Genomic DNA, 15,728 nt, shown 5'->3' with positions numbered 1-15,728 from the left:
TAGCCGCCGGCCGCCACCGCCCCCTGACCCTCCGCGGCCGCCGTCCCTCCCTTCGCCCACGCGCGCCGTCACCCCAGCTCCGCACCACTCCGCGCCGCCGCCTTCCGATTGGCCTTCCCGAAGTCCCGCCTCCGCGAGGATCCCGGCTATTGGCTGGAGAGCGAGGAGGGCGGGGCAGGGCGCCGCTCCTACTGGAGAGCGGGAGTGTCAGTCCGCGTGGTTAGAGTTGTGCGGCTGAGGCGGGCGCGGCAGTCCTGAGAGGCCGCGTCCTGCTGTGGGAGATGTGGGAGCGGAGCCTGGTGCTGTCCGCCCCGGGGAAGGTCATCCTCCACGGGGAGCACGCCGTGGTGCACGGCAAGGTAGGGAGCCTGCTGCCGCCCGTGGAGGGGCTCCGGTCCGACTTACTACCCCTGACGCCGCATTTCCTCGCCCGCAGGTTGCCCTGGCCGTGGCGCTGAACCTGAGGACCTTCCTCCGCCTGAGGCCCTGCGCTGAGGGCAAGGTGTGCGTCCGCCTGCCCGGCGTCGGCGTCGTGAGGAGCTGGGACACCTCCAGCCTCCAGGCCCTGCGGAGGGGGGTTGCAGGCAAGCACTGGGAGGAAGGAACCGCTCTCCGTGCATCGTGTGGGGCTCTCAGTCCTGCTCGGCGACTTCTGCCCAGTGTCTGTGCTGGGACCCCCGCGGGGGGGTTATTTGTTCCCCCTGCAGAGTGTTGCTGGGCCTTGTTGTCTCTGACCACGCTCAGTGTGTGTTTGACTAAAGTGTCCCTGCACACTCCCAGCTCAGGCACCCATAGTCCTTCTGTGTGCCTCTTGTGACCTGCCTGGTGCTCTGGTATCTGTGAGTGGCCCTTGCCGTGGCTGTGTCCTCCTGTTTCAGGTTCCCAGGGGCTTGTTCTAGTGCTGCTGTAGCTCAGGCAGTCCTCTAATACACAGAGGAACTACCCAGGGACCATGTCCAGGTGTATTACTGAAGGGGGACCACAGAGGAGTCTCTCTGAAGTTGGTCTGAATTGAGGGCTCTCGGGGAGGGCAGGGATACAGACCCTGTTTTCCTGCCTCTCTGCTCCATGCCAGCCCTCACTGGAATTTCTGCAGCATCTTGTACTGGATGGAGCCCCTGACTGGTGGTTGTGCCATTTCCTTCCAGAGGACCTAGTGTGAACTCCTGTGATCCTCATGAGCACCGTTTGCTTAGCAGAGGGCAGAACAAAGTCTGCTGAGTCAGAGCATTGGTAACCTCTCTCAGTGCTGACCAAAAGTTCTCTTACATTGATGCCTGCTCCTGGCCATTCAGAATCCAGACTCATGTGAAATGCATAATATCCATGTTCTTTAATAAACAGTTCATGACTTGCCAAGTTCTACACAGTGATGGATGGGTGCACTGCAAAGTGTAGGCAAGGAGACAGTTGCTGTAATGCACCACAGGTGTGGGGTGTGGAAACACTGGGTTTTCGGAGTGGCTGGTGGAGATTTTGCATTTATTTTACCATGAATCCTTAGGTAGAAAGTTTGTAGGTGAAATCTGAAATTGGCTTAATCTGTTTCTGCCTACTATAACGTGAGATGTTGTTCTTGTAAATACTGCTTTCAAGTTTAACAATGCCCTGGTTACTAAGTGTTTAAATTCTCCCCTGCTTGCTTCCATAGCTGACTTTGATGAATCTAAGTCCCCCAGCGTAGAACAGCTGCATACACTGAAAGAGTTTGCCGGAATTGCTGCCGGAGCCTCAGCTCCCGAGAGCCTTGCTACTCTTGCCTTTCTTTATATGTGCCTGGCTATTTCGGCTAAGTATGGGTAAGGCTATCTTCCTGCCCCAAAATAAACATGCTGTCTTGAGTGTTGTTCACCATTAATTGCTTCTACAAGGTCATGGGGAGAAAACAAATCTTTGAGGCAAAACAAGGAATTACAAGGAATCTCACTTCATTTAGGTTCTGAGCACCTCAGGAGACACCCTTCAGACCTGAGCGGTTTGGGTGAGGTACCCCAGGCAGGTGGGCTGGGAATCATCTGCTGTCATTTAGGCATCTAGCTTTGAGGTGCTTAAGAGATGTTCATCCCACCATTCCTGCACAGTCAACAGAAGGAGACAGACATCCCTCCCTTCAGCACGCAGCTCAGTTCATCCTGGCTTAGGTTAGAAAAACTGCTACAGAGGTGGGCTGTGAATTCATTGTCTGAGCTAAGTCTGATCCCTCCTGTGGGCTAAATCTCCCTGAAAAGATGGGAACTTGGGGTAACCACAGCTCAGGGCTGTTCCAGTTTCTAAACCTGACAAACACTGTGGATGATACTGGTATAAGTTACTGCGCAGGTGCTCAGGGCAATGTCTGATACAGCACTGCTTACTATTTTAAACCAAGTCAGAACCCGACTTCAGTATTCATAGCAAAGGAATAAAGGTTAAAGAATTATGATGTGATAGCACTGGGGCTGTCATCAGCCTGCTCTGAAACCATCAGTTCATAGTTCACATCACTCACCAGCCAGTGAAAAGCTCTTGGGTTTCATATTAGGGTCTGTAACACAACCCCGGGTGCATTCAGTGGAGAAAAAGGGCACGTGGGCACGAGTATGTGTGTCTTTCGTCTTCCCCATCAGCTTGTCGCTCCACTGGGATGTAACTATGCAGCTAGGAATTTGGGATATTTATGCTTTATTAGAAATATGTTTAAAATCACATTTACAACAATCTTTGAAGGGTCTTTTTATGGTGCTACTCAAGTATTTAGTTACTAAGTGCCCCTGCTAGCAGCTTGACAAGCTGTGCTAATCATAGATCCAATTCAGCAAGGCTTTGTTCTAGTACAATGGCTTAGCAAGGCTACTCAGCTGTGCTAACTGAGCACTCATGAAGCCCGTGTGTGTATGCATGTGCTGATGTTGCCAGTTTTCAACCAGCTTTTCTTGTGATCGGTCCTAATTGGCATCTTTTGCCTTTGAAATGTTGTCTCAAGATGGAATTCAAGGTTGTTGTGTTATATCCTGCGTGTTTGTGTTTCAGAGATGTTCCGAATGTGGACATACTGGTGTGGTCTGAGCTGCCCACGGGAGCTGGGCTGGGTTCAAGTGCCGCCTATGCTGTTTGCTTGGCGGCGGCCCTGCTGACAGCGTGCAGAGCCATCTCCTGCCCTCTGAAGGAGGGAGAGTCCACAGCCAGGTAATGCAGCGAGGAAGCCTCCCTGCTTTGGATGCACGGCCCCGGGCAGCTCTGCTTTCTGTGCCCCTGTCTTTCCTTTTACCTGCACAAATTCTGGCACTGGCACCTCTCTTGGTCTCTCTGGCTAACTCCTGGGCTGTGGCCACAGCAGTGGCACCCTGAGCGCCCAGCTCCTTTCCCTTCCTCTCCTATCGCTGCCCAGTGTTGCCAGCAGCAGAGGCATGCCCTGTCCCAGGGCTCCAACCTGTGAATCACACGTTTACAATTCACTTCTCCCAATAAAAGCAACTGAATGCAAAGACTTTGTAAAACTTGCACCATTTCCCTTGTCTAGTGTAAGATATGCATACTTAAAAAAAAAAGCTTTATTTGGCCAAGCAAATAAAGCACACACTTTAATGTGGTGAATTATTTTAACCTCTATTTCTTCTCTGTCCCTGAGCATCTTCCAGGTTTTGCGTTGAGTCCTCAAGGAGTTGAGCATCCTTTCCATTTTTTCTACATTTTCACATGAATTTTTTTTCTGCATGTGGTACATTTCCTCCTGATTTCCTGCCTGAGTTTCCCTTTTATCAGTGGCTGGTGAAAAGGGGTTTCTTTCCTTCTGCCCTTGGGTTGCTTTCCCTTGGAGTTCAGTCTTGAAAAACTGGTCTGCTCTGCTGTGTGTCTGAGGAGGCTCTGTTTAAAGATGCATATCACAGCTGGAGTGGCAGAACCCTCTATTGTGTGCTGGGTGCCAGGTGCAACCTTTTATGGTTGGCTTCTGTGGATTTTGTGTGGGACTGAAAGTGAGACAGCAAGAGGGGGTGACTGTGCTCTGCTTCAAAAACAGAGTTTGCAGCCTGATCCAGAAACACGTTCCTAGAGCAGAACAATTTGTACGCCATGCTCAGGCAAACCTCCCAAATAGTCACACGGCATGAGAAATGAAAGGCCAGTTCCAAACCAGGCAGCAAGGATGTCTTCATTCCCTGCTTGTGCTTCTTAGCTTCAGCTTGAATACAGCGTAATTTTTTTTTTTCTTCCAGCTGGCGTGCAGAGGGGTAAGTGAGAGATGGGGGTGTCAGACTTCAGAAGGTTTTTGCTTAACATCGCAAGAAAAGAACAGCGTGATATAATGACTCCTGTGTAGAGAAGAATCGCAGCTTCTGAAAGAGGATTAAAAACAAGTGGTTTACAGCAAACTGCGCTTCTATTTTGAGTAGCGGTGGTGTGAGCTGTTTTCCTGAATGCTTCACAGATTAAATATTGGCAAGTGAAATGAAAGGTGTGTGGAGATGGGTAAAGACATTCAGCTGAGGTGCAAGGAAGTAGGGAGTTAAAGGAAGCAGCTTCCAGATAGCAGGTGGCTCTCAGAATTTCTGCCTTGCCTTAGCAGTGGTCAGTGACTGTTCTCATTATTTCATGTAAGGCTGTTTGATGCTTTTCCAAAATCCATGTTTGTGCCTCTGCTTCATCATGCAATACCTATTCTGGGCCCCATATTCTAAAAACCTGCCCAATGCACGTTCCTGCTGCACCAAACACCAGCTCTGATCTCTGCAGAACATCACTGGTGCTGGGATATCTGATACTGCTGTGCATTAGGCCATCTGAACAGTGGCTTGGAACACGCACTTTGTGTCTGGACTGCAGAGCAGGCAGTGCTGTGTTGCAGGAAAGGAGTCAGAGATGTGTATTTGTGTGCCTGTGCGAGTTGAAGTGTGTTATAGCAGGGTGCAGGAGGGCTAGCTGGCTCCCTGTGGGCATTGAGCTTCCCTTGGGGTGCCAGGGTTTGAGACAGTCCTTCACCATGGAGTGAGTGAGTGGGTTTGAAATAGACTGGGGAGTGGTGAAGCTGCAGCCAGCAATTGCTTTGTAACTGGCAGCTCTGCATTTGCTTTTTGTATTGCTACAGCCCATTAATTAGTATGTTCAGTCAGGGGCCTTGATCCTTGCTGAGTCTGACCCAGCACCAAACTCTTTGTGCCAGCATTTAAACTCTCAAAGCACTTAGCAATTTATGTGACTGCTTTTAAGACAACGGAAAGAGCTGGTTTTGTGTTTTTAGCATAACACCTTCTGGATCTGTGTTTGGTTCCCGTCTGTGCTCTAAGTGCCAGCACCCAGTGTAGCTTGAAGTGTTAGGAGTTAATCCCTAAAAACCAAAGTCTTTGCTGGAGTTGGTGGTGGTAGAACTGATTTACTTTTTGACCCAATTTGTGAGGCTTCTGCAGCTGAGCAGCTGGCAATTAGAGGCTGAAGCTGCACGTTTGAAATGCAACTTTTACTATTCCGTTCTCACATTGTGCCTTCTGCGTCTATAAATACACTGTCCTGCCTGTTGGTGAGCAGGATCTCAGGCCAAGACGTGTGGTAACACACAGTGTCAGGGAGGTGGGGATAAGTCTGGACTAGCATTCAGTTGCATGTGATCTTTGCTAGGCCAGGGCTAGGATATTCTCCCTGAATGTGCTCCCTCCCTTGCTGCTGGCCTGCAGCAGGAGCACTGGGTAGTGGTTGCGCCCTTTGTGCTGTCTCTGTGGAGCAGTGCCAGTTCCCCTCGTGGGCTGGACGTGTTTCTGCACACTGCCAGGCAGAAAAGTGCTGAGTGCCAGTTAGGTGCTGGAAACGGCGATGCCTGCTCTCTGCTGAAAGAACACAGTGTGCAGAGGGGTTTTGCGATGCCGGGGCTTCCCACAGCAACTGGGTGCCTTGTATGCTTCCCACTGTTTTTGTATCTCCTGTGGCCTCTGGTGCCTCTCTCTGTCCACATGTGCTGGTTTCAGTTGTGTATTGGAGTCATTTTCTTGCCTTTCAGGTGGACAGAAGAAGAGCTGACTTTGATTAACAGTTGGGCCTTCCAAGGGGAGCGGGTGATCCATGGCAATCCGTCGGGTGTGGATAATGCTGTTGGCACCTGGGGTATGTATGTGTTTGCTGCTCCGCGGCACTGAATATGGGTGCTGAGGAGAGGCTGACGGGTTGGCAGAGCAGCAGACCTGTTTCCATTCTCCGCTGCAGTGTGCATCAGCTGTGGGAAGGTGGTGAGCAGATGCCACAGGTTGCATTTCTGCAAACAATAAGGCTTGGCTGGGGTTGCTGCAGGGACACTGGATGGAGCAGGTTGCCCCACTGCACTGAGGTGCAGCAAAGGGAACAGAAACTCTCAAATTCAGGTCTCCATTTTGACCCGAGTAGAGGGAATCCTTTCCTGTCTCACTTTGCCCCATCTGTAAGCTGGGACTGGAGCCAGCTGGGCTGTTGGGAGACTTGCTGCAGTAACACCAGAGATTGTCCCCCAGGCAAGTGCTATGGGGCAGAGACCCTGTTGCAAATAACTGATATTTAAACATTCTGGCGTGAACAAAGAAACCTAATCCTGTTGCAAGGATAATGCAGTAGAAAATGCAGTTGGACAGCTGTCATTTAGTTTCAATTAGCAGAGACTTCCAAGTGTTTTGGAAGTGTCCTTCAAGACTTTTAATAATCTTTCTAATGAGACCTAATCGCAATGCCTCTGTAAAAGTAGGAGCCAAGTGAGACATTCCTTCTGGACAATGAAATTCCATGCTGAAGGATGGCTGCTGACATGAGTGCACACATTCAGTCCAGTTTGAAACCTGCATGCTTGGCTCTGCCCCAGGGAATCACTGCCTGATTCTTTTTTTCAGTAAAGATTTAATGCTGGCCAAACTCTTTGCCTTTTAAAAAATATTAATGTGATCCCAGACTAGAGGAGAGCAAAGAGAAAGGCATTGGGTTAACTACGTCCAGCCAGACCCTCTCATTAAGTCAGCAGGGTTAGGCAGATTCATGCTGTCTGAGAACATGGTTCATTTAGCTGGTGTTTCTTGCAATTACTGTCATATGCTCTGGGTGAGGTTCTAAAGATGAAAGACCTTCTGCCTCTTACGACACTGTGTTATCTCTCAGCTCACTGTGTACTGAGACAATGCATGTATTTTACTTTAGGTGGAGCCCTGAGATACCAATCAGGAAAAATCACACCATTAAAGAGGTAAATTTTGAGTTTAAAAATAACACTTGCATACGGTGGGTGGAATATGTCAAAGAGGCATTGGGTGGATCTTGTAGGATATGAGATTGATGGGAGATCGCTAACAGCATGGTGGAAGGACTTTGTAGCCAGATTTTGCCATGGGTGTGGGTAGCTTGAGTGTTGTCTTGGTTTGGAGTGGATGGGAACAGTGAAATGTTTGGTCATTATCTGACATTAGATGAACACAGCACAAAGGATCAATATTAATTTCATGGCATCATGGGCAGCAGGAACGGATCTGCTCCTGGCAGCAAATGACATTGTGGGGAGGGGGAACTTTTTGCTTACCTGGTGGTAGGACTGTGTGAAAACCAAGCTGCATTGACAAATCCATGTCCAGATCCTGCATGTTACCTCTGCCTCCTGCCAATGAAGTATAATCTGACTCCATTAAAATCTTTCACAGTGCATGAAATTGCTCTATTAGCAGTTAATGGCTACTACTGGCTAGTCTCGTAGATAGTATTTCAAAGGAAAAATTTTGCTTGAAAAACATGGATTTCAGTAAATACGTTACAGTCCTATTTATAGCACTAGTACAGTTGTTCCTTGTATCTAAGAGGAGCAAGCCTCAACCCAGCCAGCACTTAAGCACCTGCTTAACTTTATTTAAAACTAATGGGACTCTTATCTTGGGTGTCTTGCACAAATAGGCCTTTCAAGGCAGAACGAACTGTAGCTTTCTGGGCCATGGGAGCGGCTGCTGGGGGACTGTAAAGGAAAGAGGCAAGGAGGTGTCTCTTGTTACTTCCAGGGTGCCGATGCTGAGGATCTTGCTGACCAACACAAAAGTGCCTCGAAGCACCAAGGTCCTGGTGGCTGGTGTCAAGGAGAAGATTCTGAAGGTGCGGCGCCTGCCTGGTTGCAGGGTTGGGGATGTGTGCTGGTGCAGGGTGGGGAGATAACCCTCAAGAGCTCAGATCTGCTCGTCTGGGACTGCAGCTTTCACGGGGATCTCCTGGGAGGTCCCTCCTGTAGTCACTGCATTCCTGTCTGCTGCTAGCTAAGGCCTAGCTGCCCTGGGAATGGGGGTTCAGCTCACCTCCTCCCTTTCTCCAGCATTAACAGGGCTTGCCACAAAATTCACTGGTTTGCAACCATGAAAAGAATAGTTCCTTCCTCTGACCTGTTTCCCTCTGTTCCTCCATTTTCTGCAGGTGGGAGCAAATTACTATTGCCCTGCTCTGCAGTGGGTTTTTCTGTGAATGAGTAGCCCCAAATGGGATGAGGAATTGTCCAGCTCAGAGAGACTGGGGCCTGTTTTATCACAGTGGTGTTAGAAGACTAGCAAGCAGTCTTCTCACATCTTGCCTTCCCCCCCTTCTCAGTTCCCTGCTATAATGAACCCGGTGTTGGACTCCATTGATGCAATTTCTCAGGAGTGCCAAAGTGTTCTGGAAGCGATGCCTGCAAATCCATCACCAGAGTATTACCCTGTGCTGGAGGTAAGGGGCTTGTTCGCCAGTATTTTTAGACACTGTTACTGTTGAACATCAAAATGTCATTTAAAGAACATTAGGTCTAAGAAAAAATTTGATAGCAGGAAATGTTCAGTTCTGAGTGAAACCATGCTCTGTGTGTGCTGCTTTTAGTGCCTTTTCTGGAGCCAAGGGACAGAAAATGCTGCTGGTGTCTCTCCGCAGCGGTGCACAGGGAGGGAGGGAGTGGGCCTGGTGCTTTGTGGACCTGTAGCTCTGGAGGTTTTGCTTCCCTTTGCTAAGAAACATGGAGTGACTTCAGGCCGAGACGCCGCCTCCCTGCGCCGTGGGCCAGCCGTGCTCATTCTGGCAGTCACTGCCTGTGAAGCAACTGCTTTGTCATTGCCAAGGCTGGAGTGAAGAGCAGAGTGCCCAGGAGCCACTGGTTTGTGATGGGAGCTGGCTCGTAACCAGTCCATTGCTCTGCGCTCATCCTGGCTCCAGAAAATAACAAACAGAGTTGTGCCCAGAGCTGACCTGACATTGATGCATGAGGTGCATACAAAGATCTGTGTTTGTCTTGGCTTTGTTCAAAGTAGGAGAGGCTGCTGTGGTGGGGGGAAGCATGCTTTCAAGTGGAAGAAGTTTTTTGCAGTGCTGAGAGAGCTGTAATACTGGTTCATATAACCGTGGGGTAAGGATGTGTGGCAGTCTCCCAGCTGAGGCAAACCTGGCCTGGCCCTGGGTGCCAAGTGACTTGGATGGTCAAGAACCACTTGGTGCCAGTGGTGCAGTTCCTTGTTGGCATCTGGATCCCGCTCCTCGGCTCTCCTGTGAGGATCTCTGCCTGTCCTTGCTTTTGCTGGTAGGTTGTCCCCTCCACAAGCATGAGCATGCTCCAGAGGTACAGGAGAGGGCTCTGGGGTGGGACAGAGAGCTGCTTTCCCAGCTCAGCTTGTGGCAGCGGTGTAGGGCCACTCTGTGAGCAGATGGTTGGTACAGCCTTCTCCTCTTTGCTTCAGGCTGTGTTGCACTTCACTGCATGTGGGTGAGCTGCTGCTGGGACTGCAGCAAGCACAGGAGGGTTTCCCATGGGATTCATAGCGGAGTCCTCCCTTCGCACCAAGAGGCTGGTGGGTTTCTGTGCCCATCTGGGTGGGCTGACCCTAATGAGGGCTGAGCTGGCATCGGCTGGGGAAGATCTGGAGTCTGTTTGCAGCGCAACTTCAGACAGCTCCTCTCCACCTTAATGCATTATTGCTCAGACTGTCAGAAGTATTGGGAGATGGAGAAGAGGAGGGCTAATTGGAAGTGTGCTTTGAGATCCTCATGTGAAAGATGCCAAAGCAGCCTTGTATACAATGCCTGGGAAGCAGCACTGCAGTGAGTGGGTTTCTGTCTTGAATCTGTTGTTTTGTCTTGTGCTTGAATTGCCCACAGAGGCACAGTTGATTATATGCAGCATATATATATATATATTTGGCTGTTTCTGAAATGTGCAGTTCTGGACAGCATTGTATCTGAACCATTGAACTAGTCTACTGTGTCATAAGCTGTCATCCGATTCCTGGCAGATTTTGGATCAGGGGATGACAGGTGTCTTGGATCATCATAGACAGTGCTGTGCCCTCACTCAGGCATATAAAGAGGCCTCTAGATGGACGTCTGTCCAACGTAGCACAGAACTCGTGATATATGCACTCTGCGTGCAACTGGCTAATTCATCTCCTCACATTTGTTTAAACGCAGTACAGAAATGCTCTGGAGATGGGGGGAGAGGGATTATTTCTGCATCGTCCCTTCCTGTGTGGTGTTGGCAGGAGACCCGTGCAGAGCTGAGGGAGGGTGATGTGACTGACACCTGCCAAGCTGTAGCATGGCTCCCACTGCTCCCTGTACGCAGCTTTCCTCCCGGCTCACCATGAGCTGCAGGTGGGGAAGCGCTTGGTGGCACCAGCTGGAGGAGGGAACACAGGGCTCCTGTTAGGGAGCCTCTCTGGGACTGGTTCCATCTCAGCTGGCTCCCTGCTTGTGATACCCACTGGGACAGCGATGGGAACAGCTGACACACACTGGGGAGATGATCAAGTCGTGGTGTCAGACCAGCGTTGCTGAGAACGAGCTTCCTCCTCTGATGGTGCTGATGAGCTGGGAGGGGACTGCGGTGCTTGGAGGCCTGGTGTCAGTTCCTGGCCCTGCTCCAGGCTTGCTCTGAGAGTGGGCCAAGCCCTTCCCTCTGTTCCTTAATTCCTCACCTCAAGTACTGGGAGGCGAGAAGCTGTAACTCCCATCTCTGGGTGGCGTTGTCCATCACTTGGGCCATTTGGACTGTGCTGCCGTGGCAGCTTTCTCCAGGAGCAGCAGGATTTGTGGCTGGCTGGGATAGCGTGGCAGAGATGCACTTGCAGCTCACCAGAGCTGGGCAGCTCTGCTTGGAGGGTGGCCTTGCTTGGAGAGTGGCTTGCGCTGCTCTTCCCTGAAGGGAGGACCCTCTCGAACCCACTTGAGCCGGGTGCCAGATTCCCAGCGTGGTGCTGTTGAGAGGCCTCTTGGCTTGCAGCCCAGGCCCTGCCCGTGAGGAGAGAGAAGTGCTGCACAATGCAAACAAGGGGAGGTAACTCCACGTCGCCTCTCCAGCAATGCCGTTTCAGACTTGCCTGTGTCAGAAGTCCCCTGGATTTAGTTATGCTGGATAGATTGCAGAGCTGGGCAGGGTGACAGCCAGGAATGGGAGATGCTGGCTTAGTGCCCTTCCCACAGCCAGAGAGGCGGCTTGCACAGTCTCCTGCTCAACACTCATGTGACAGGGGAGAGGTGAAGCAGTTGGGAGGCATCGGGGAGCTCTGATTTAGTGTCTGAAATAAATGCCTGCTGGCAGCTTGCTGTGATCAGGATTTTCTCAGGAGGTCCAGAAGCTGTTGTACCGCTGTCACTGTGGTGGGCAGCAGCAGCACAAGTCATGAGGGAGACAGGGACGGATGAGCAGTCCAGGGCTCAGACTCTGGCCTTGACCTTGCTGCCCAGTGCTGCTGGGCCCTGAGACTTGTGGGTGGCCGAACTCCCTGCAGAAACGAGATGGGGGGAGGGGGGGGGGGGTGTGTGCTGGGAAGGCAAGGCAGCTCCCCTGCACCTTGCTGGGGAGGGAGCCACAGCTGTGAAGAGCCTCTGTCACCATGCACGCCAATCTCATGTTTGTGCGGTTGCTTTTAGGAACTCTTTGATATAAACCAACACCACTTAAACGTGATCGGCGTCGGCCATCCCTCCCTGGACAGGCTGTGCCGGGTCACAGCATCCCACGGCCTGCACAGCAAGCTGACTGGGGCTGGTGGGGGCGGCTGTGGCATCACCCTGCTGAGACCAGGTCAGTAACCCTCCGCTCGCTCTGGGCATCCTTCCCCCGTTCCACATGGCCCTGCCAGTGGGGTCAGGTCTGGAAGCAGAGGGATATGATGCTAGCCCTCATGTGGCTGTGGTGGGATGTGAAGCCATGTCACGAGTGTGGGATGGTGTATAGCAGAGCTGCCTGGCAGTGTAGTTTGCAGTGTTTCATACAGGGGAGATTCAGTGTGTTAATTTATGTGTGTCAGATCTTCAGGGCATTGGCCCTGTTCCAGGGGGGCATGTGTTTAAACGCGCAATGGCCTGTTTCAGTCTCCCTGCAGTGGCCTAGCTGACTAACTGGCTGCTCTTGCCTTCCTCTTGGCAGACACATCCCCGCTGGCCATGGAAGCAGCCAAGCGAGACTTATGTGCCTGTGGATTTGAATGCTGGGAGACCAATATCGGGGCCCCTGGAGTGACCCTGCACTCCTCCTCGTCTTTAAATGCTGAAGTGCTGCACGCGCTCTCTGAGAGTTAAGCTTCTGCCTCTGGCAAGACTTGAGCTCTTGGCACCATGTCCTTGGAGCGACAGCTATGCATGCCCTGATGCCTGGAAACTTCTCTCCTGGTCTCCTGTATGGCTGAGGGCCTCTAGACATGGGTGTGGAGCCAGTTTCAGGCCTGGTGTCACTGGGAGCAGGGGCTGCAATGAGGACCTGGGAGCAACTGCTCACACTTGGGCTAGGTGCGAGTTTGACCCAGGCTCTCAAAATCCTGTTTTGAATTTACTTACTCAACTGCTGTGCTAATCCCAAGGGGCAGGAGAAGAGGGTCTTGGCTGGATTCCAGTGCGTATAATGACACTTTGCTTGGTTCTGCTGCTTCAGATGCATGTGATGTGTCTTCCCTTCTCCCCTGGCGTCCTGCAAGGGTGGGCAGCGGGGGCTGGCAAGGTGGATGTGCAGAGCGCTTTGACATTTCTGGGTGAAAAGCATCTTGGCAGCTCAGGGCTTGACACTCAGGTCTCCGTTTCTCCTGGACTGTGATTCATGGTGGAGAGAAAACCTTTAAATACAGCTCTTACCTGCTACTAATTAAGAGGTGGATAATTAAAATGAAAGATACAGCACAATTCCAGTGAAATTATCACTGTTATCACTCTTTCCCATAATCTCTGCCTGGGCTGATAAGCAGGGTCCCATAGCCAGACTCTGGTTTTTGTTCATGTGCTCGAGGTCTGGTTCAAACAGCAACTGTCACCTGCAAGGAGGGTGGCTAAAGGCAAGGGCAGTCTTAAAATTTCTACTTGCAATAGCTGTTCTAGGATCTCTCACACTTCAGCCTTAAACGAGCATGCCCTTGATCTTGCCTGTTGCTGGATATGTAAGACATGCCACTGCCAGGGCAGGGGGAGACTGGGGGTGGAGGGGGGTCAGTGACAGAGCAAACAAATTTGTTTTAATTTGAAGTAATTGGCTTTAGGTAGAGAAAAAAAAAAAAAAAACCCAACCAAATCACCTCCTCAAAAGCTGACCATAAGTTGCAATTGGCAACCTATAAAAGCTAAATGCATTTGAACTTATTACGCAAATGTAAATGCAGTTTTTACTTCTGAAATTTTAATGAGTTGTACCATGGAACTAAAGGCAATTGGCAGGTAAGTGTCTGAAGCTGGAGTATCTTGAAGTAATAAGCTGACTCTTAGCGATTGTGGTCTCTTCAGTACCTGCCAAAGAGAGTTTTATCATTGTTCTGTTTGTCTGGTATTTTTTTTTTAAGTGTACGTCTGTTCAAGAATTGCTTCATTCAAAGCTGAGTAATAAATTGGCAGAGGTGGGGGAGCTTGCCTTCCACTGCAGGAATGAAAAATCAAGTGTGAGAAGTTATGTACTAGCTCTAAAATCCTGGCATCATGATGACCAGCTTTAGTTCACTGATCAGATGTAAAACTGTCTCTGGTTTTAATAAATTGATGGGTTTTTTATGTGCAAAGTGTTCTTTGATAATTATGCTGGAAACAAAAGGAAAAAAGTACCTTACGCTGCTTCAATAAAAACATGTTTCAGATGCTGGGTTTCTACATGTCTAATTACAATTCCAATTTGCATCCAAGAACAGCTTTACACTAATCACAAGTCAGAAAGCCTGATAAATTATTTACCATTTTCTAATACAGTGTAATCAATGTGAGTATCTGGAAGCGTGTTGACTCTATCAGCGTTTAAATGTGTCTGTAGTTTCTGTTGGTTAGCACAAAGAAATGCCAAATTCAGTGCAAAGAAACTTAGCTTCAAAACAACATGTCTGGGGTTGATCCTCATTAAATGCTTTCCTTGGAAGACGGCCTCGCAATCATGCTACGAGTGCTGGAGGAGTACAGACGAAAAGAAGGGAATAAAAATTTTGATTTGCTGGTTTAAATCATAATTAAAATTGGTGATTCAAATAGACCAACTGACCATCTTAGTGCGGGGGCCTCTTCTTACCACTCGTGTCCTTCACTGAACAGCCGAGCATGTTGAGTGTGTTGTCCCTGGTTTGTTTTCATCTCCTAGCCGTGGCAGGGCAGTAGCTGGAGGCTCGGCTCTACCCAGAACATGTGCTGCAGGATCCTGTGACTGGGGACACTTTTGCCTGCAAACTTTCAGCCTTCTCTTGCCAGCCTCTGCTTTGTTTGTGGGTGTGATGGAAACACAGAAGTGCCACACAGAAAGACGGTGGCTGAGCCTTGCAGCCGAGATGTGCGAGTGATCTGAATTGCGGTGGGGTGTGGTGTTGCGGCACACTTGGTGGGTGCAAGCTCCTCTTCCCAGGAAGGCTCTGGCCGCTTGTGGAGGTTTCCTCCAGCCTCTGCTCGTCCTGCTCCGCTCCCTGCTGGAGCGGAGATGGGCGATGTTCCCAGGCTGAGTGAGGGTTTCTGGCAGCAAGTGCCCCATCCTTGGCACAGCTGCAGAGGAGAGTGACCCTGGGCTGGGGTCTGTGAGACAGACCTGCTCCGCGCTGCCCGTGCCCCAGGGTGATGTGGGCAGCAGGAACACTGCCGGGCAGGATGCTACCTGCCCTGACGTAGAGGCTTTGCCAGAGCTGGGCTCTGTCTTCCCTGTGCCGCAGGGGCCAGAACTGCCAAAGTCAGCAGCTGGAGCCAGTCCCAATTTGTTAGAAGTAAGCACGGATTTCACACCCATCTGCGAGCATGGGAGCGCCCGCTCCCTCCTTTCTGTATTCCTCCCTCCCTGGCTCCATCAGAGCCTTCGCAGGGGCCTTACTACTGCCGCGATAACTGGAGGGACATTTGGCATGTACCCAACCCCAACTTTTGTACAGGAATTGCTTCTTTGGTTGTACCAACTTGCAACCACCTCCTGCGATTCCTTGAGCTTTGCACATCTGCTCTGCAGTGGGGATGTGGGGGATACAGGGGACCCCATCCCTGCGCCTTGAGCAGCCATGGGCAGCAGGAGCAGCTGCTCCCCAGGACTCTCATGCTCCGTGGGGGCACAGTGGGTGCAGAAGGAGGCACAGCCTTGTCTCTCCCTGCAGTTTGTTGCTTTGGGAGCAAAACCAAAGCACGAATTAAGCCCGGCGAGTGTGTTCTCCCCATGGAGTCATCCCTTCCTCTCCCCTGGCCACATCACAAACACACGAGTGCTTTCCCGTCTGCGCTGCCCTGTCTCCTCTCTCCAGTCTCGTTTTACGGATGTGCAGCGGAGCAGCGATTGCTGCTGAAGGATTAGCCTGGTAATTTGGCTAATTTTTCTTGAGCTTCATTTTTCACATTAT

General features: G+C 50.7%; 1 protein-coding gene across 2 annotated transcripts; it reads left to right on the top strand.

Annotated features, from left to right (window-relative positions):
• Nucleotides 1-281: 281 nt before the first annotated feature.
• On the top strand, nucleotides 282-13,122 carry MVK (mevalonate kinase). Of its 2 annotated transcripts, XM_010582069.1 has the most exons (10): nucleotides 282-359; nucleotides 437-572; nucleotides 1,643-1,799; nucleotides 3,010-3,165; nucleotides 5,966-6,069; nucleotides 7,120-7,165; nucleotides 7,962-8,052; nucleotides 8,536-8,652; nucleotides 11,836-11,989; nucleotides 12,335-13,122. In XM_010582069.1, the coding sequence occupies exons 1-10, from the start codon at nucleotides 282-284 to the stop codon at nucleotides 12,484-12,486; spliced, it is 1,191 nt and encodes a 396-aa protein (XP_010580371.1). In that variant the 3' UTR covers nucleotides 12,487-13,122. The 2 variants fall into 2 exon arrangements, with proteins under 2 accessions (XP_010580371.1, XP_010580372.1); XM_010582070.1 differs by lacking the exon at nucleotides 3,010-3,165.
• Nucleotides 13,123-15,728: the final 2,606 nt, after the last annotated feature.

The sequence above is a fragment of the Haliaeetus leucocephalus genome, unplaced genomic scaffold (genome assembly GCF_000737465.1).
Source record: "Haliaeetus leucocephalus isolate CR32 unplaced genomic scaffold, Haliaeetus_leucocephalus-4.0 Scaffold840, whole genome shotgun sequence".
Classification (NCBI taxonomy): Eukaryota; Metazoa; Chordata; class Aves; order Accipitriformes; family Accipitridae; genus Haliaeetus; species Haliaeetus leucocephalus.
The sequence above is the reverse complement of the archived record's forward strand: the minus strand, read 5'-3'. Positions and strand labels throughout refer to the sequence as shown.

Bases quoted from the DNA above. Each gene is read 5' to 3' on its own strand.
- MVK (XM_010582069.1), top strand. From the start codon at position 282: ATGTGGGAGCGGAGCCTGGTGCTGTCCGCCCCGGGGAAGGTCATCCTC. The intron at 1,800-3,009 runs GTAAGGCTATCT...TTTGTGTTTCAG, and splicing joins GCTATTTCGGCTAAGTATGG to AGATGTTCCGAATGTGGACA. The intron at 6,070-7,119 runs GTATGTATGTGT...ATTTTACTTTAG, and splicing joins TAATGCTGTTGGCACCTGGG to GTGGAGCCCTGAGATACCAA.